Raw genomic sequence first — 3,091 nt, 5'->3', positions numbered from 1 at the left:
AGAATTAAAATTGAATTAGTTAAAAAAAAATCATATTTTTAAAATTAGGAGAATTAATTATCCATAAATATCTGAAAATTTCCTTTTATAATTGTAGTTAATTGTCCAAAATACTCTTTTGCTAAAATTTGTGATGCTATCCCATTGTAATATCATACACTCTCAAATCATGTTCATTGATGAATTTCATCATTTGGTCCAGATTTGTGCATTCTAACACACAATAGTTAGTAAAAACAAAATAACCTAAACTTATATATATATATATATATATATATATATATATATATATATATATATATATATATATATATATATATATATATATATATATATATATATATATACACACACACGAAGAACGGTTCCTTAAATTAATACCTTGTTGATTTGACCGTTATAACTAAATGATGTGCGTCTGTTTGAGCTTTGTTGAACTTTTTCGTCTTCTAACCAAGTTCCATTTAAGAAAAAAAAAACGAGAAAAATGGAATCTAAAATATGCAATTTCTGAGTAACTTAATATCCCTTTAGACACACTCAATACATTGGTGTTACAACATGGATATGATCAAGACCATTTTTATATATATAGTTTGATAAACCATTTAATGGAGAAGCAGAATTAAGCTGTACAAATTATGAGCACAGGCTTCACACTGATAGTGACTACTTCCACTCCACAAGGTTCAACATCCACCGTCGCCCTTGGCCTGCACTTATTATGCTCAATAACTTCACCACCACCCTTCGTTGTATTCTTTTCTTCTTCGGTTTCAGTTGCGCTGCTCTGACCAGAATCCACAGGGTATACTTCCGAATTGGATGTATTTATGTTTATTATGTGTTCTTTCTCCTTTGCTTCTAGAATGCCTGGCACCTTTCTTCTATTTTGTTTGTAATATTTATATACTGACATCTGAATTATGCCCAATACAAAACCTAGAACATTGGGAACCTGTAATAAAAGTACACAAACTTGTAGTTATATAACTAGTTAAACAAAACCATTATTTGTTAAATAAGAAATTAAAAAGAATCTGAGATATACAGTAACACATAAGTCAGATGTGAACATCCCATACGCAAACCACATCATGGCGCTTAACGTGAGGAAGCATGATAATGGGAATGGCATGAAATCGATGCTTTTAGTCTTCACAACTTGAAACTATATAATTAAAAGAAAAGAAGTTAACATATGTGTTAACAAAATAGAAAATATAAGAATATGCTCCAACACTGTTTCCCTACAAGAATCCTGAACACCTTTATTACCGATAAATGCATAGTCAGACGATTTCATTGGATTCTTTGTTTCTGTTTGCTTTAGGAGTATATTAAAGCTGTTAATTACTAATTAAGGGTTAAATAAACTCGGAAAATCATAATGAGTAATTACTAAGTGCTAACCACTATGGTAAGAGGTGCTGCAAAAACACAAACGGAAACTCCAACACAAATCCAACCCACAACTAGTGCCCGACTCACTCCTTCCAAGAAGTAAAACGATCCCAGAGATATTACAATGCACAACACCATCGTAGCACTCACAACCATAATTGTATGCTTCTGTACGTAACAACATTGATATAAGTATGACGTCATTGATGAAAATTAATTGGTAGGATTTTGTAAGTAACATATGTACCTTGACACTAGGTGTAGCATATACCAAGAAAATGATGATGTAAATAAACTCAACTAATGAACCAAGAGCGTTAATTGTGATCAGAAGGAAAGTGTCGCCTTTTTTGATAAATGCATAGTACATCCACAACAATGCGCTAAACATGGACACCACATATGGCAAAGACTGGAACCCCATTGTGGATTTTTGCTTCAATATTTGAATAAATGTAGGCCTGTGTAAATATAATTCAAGAGGTTCTAATAACTTTTTATTTATCAAAACCAGAAGTAGTCTCAAAAGATAAAAAGACGATTCACTTACAGTGGCGCAAAGTAAACACCGGTAGACACAATGTTACCTGTAACATCATCACATGCGTATAACATGGTGATCAAATATATATGATTAAAAATATTTTTTCTTCATTCGTAGTTTGGTTGTTATTATGGATTATATACATGTCTAATAACATGCACTCACACATATTGCTTTAATTCTAAGAAGGTGGATCATGCATTTTAAACCTCGTATGGTATCTATAATTTATGTATGTTAAGTGTAACGACATTGCCAAAATCACTATTAATTGATTATCCTATGCACAGTGTGTCATAAGGAACTAGATTTGATCTTATAACCCTAGCTAGCATCATAAGTTAGTAACTAAATCGTAAGATGAAATAGCATCACATTTTCATTCATGGCAAGTATACTTGATATTGTATATGTGTATATATATAACCTGAAATTATAAAAAATCAAATTAAAAAATTAAAAAATAAAAGGAGTTTATATATAGGGTTACCCAGGATGCCAAAGACCAGAATCAACGGATGATGCAGATCGAAAATCTCCATTTTTATAATCTAGCAATATATACTTATGTATAAATATAAATATGTATATATAGTATAAGAGAAGGGATGGAGATAGCTTTATGGGTTTCTTGAGAAACCCTAAAACCTCTTCTTACTAGTCTTACAAAAACATAAGTTGTAAGATGGATCTCATTGGAGATGAAGAAATGGGGATTCATTTATATGGTATTGTTTGAGAATGTGGGCATATAAACCATCCTTGTTGCGTGACAAGTAGAGGGGGAGACGGTAGGTGGCGTACGATAAAACCATTTATTATTTCTTTTTTGTTTCTAATTTGCTATACATATGCTTACTTATTATCTATCTCACGTGCTCCTTTTAGTCCCGTGTCTCGACTTCTAACTCTGTTTCCCCTTTATTTACAAAGGATTAACCATAGGAAATTTATCTTACCTTAAAAGATTGTACAAATACATGTCGACTTGATTTAGTTTGAATATCAAGTTCACAAGTTTAAAAACTTTGTAGTTGCTTAAAAATGACTAATCTACTTTGAAGTTTGTTATAATCATGATTAATTACTTTAGCGAATATTTTGTATGCTTGACGTCATGTCCAAATGATAATGTATTTCATT

At 31.2% G+C, this 3,091-nt stretch overlaps 1 protein-coding gene across 1 annotated transcript; it reads right to left on the bottom strand.

Moving 5' to 3' along the window:
• Positions 1–625: 625 nt before the first annotated feature.
• LOC111883929 (bidirectional sugar transporter N3) lies at positions 626–2,490 on the bottom strand. Its single transcript, XM_023880265.2, has 6 exons — positions 2,439–2,490; positions 1,955–1,991; positions 1,652–1,865; positions 1,414–1,572; positions 1,052–1,171; positions 626–958 (listed from the first exon to the last, which is right to left on the bottom strand). The coding sequence occupies exons 1-6, from the start codon at positions 2,488–2,490 to the stop codon at positions 626–628; spliced, it is 915 nt and encodes a 304-aa protein (XP_023736033.1).
• Between the last annotated feature and the right edge of the window lie 601 nt (positions 2,491–3,091).

Source organism: Lactuca sativa, chromosome 8 (assembly GCF_002870075.4).
Source record: "Lactuca sativa cultivar Salinas chromosome 8, Lsat_Salinas_v11, whole genome shotgun sequence".
NCBI classification, from domain to species: domain Eukaryota; kingdom Viridiplantae; phylum Streptophyta; class Magnoliopsida; order Asterales; family Asteraceae; genus Lactuca; species Lactuca sativa.
Note: the sequence above shows the minus strand (reverse complement) of the source record. Positions and strands in the feature narration are given on the sequence as shown.

Coding starts and splice junctions, on each gene's coding strand:
- LOC111883929 (XM_023880265.2), bottom strand. CDS start 2,490: ATGGAGATTTTCGATCTGCATCATCCGTTGATTCTGGTCTTTGGCATC. Junction 1,866..1,954: donor GGTGTTTACTTTGCGCCACT/GTAAGTGAATCG, acceptor ATATTTACACAG/GCCTACATTTATTCAAATAT. Junction 1,172..1,413: donor CAGCACCTCTTACCATAGTG/GTTAGCACTTAG, acceptor TTAATTATATAG/TTTCAAGTTGTGAAGACTAA.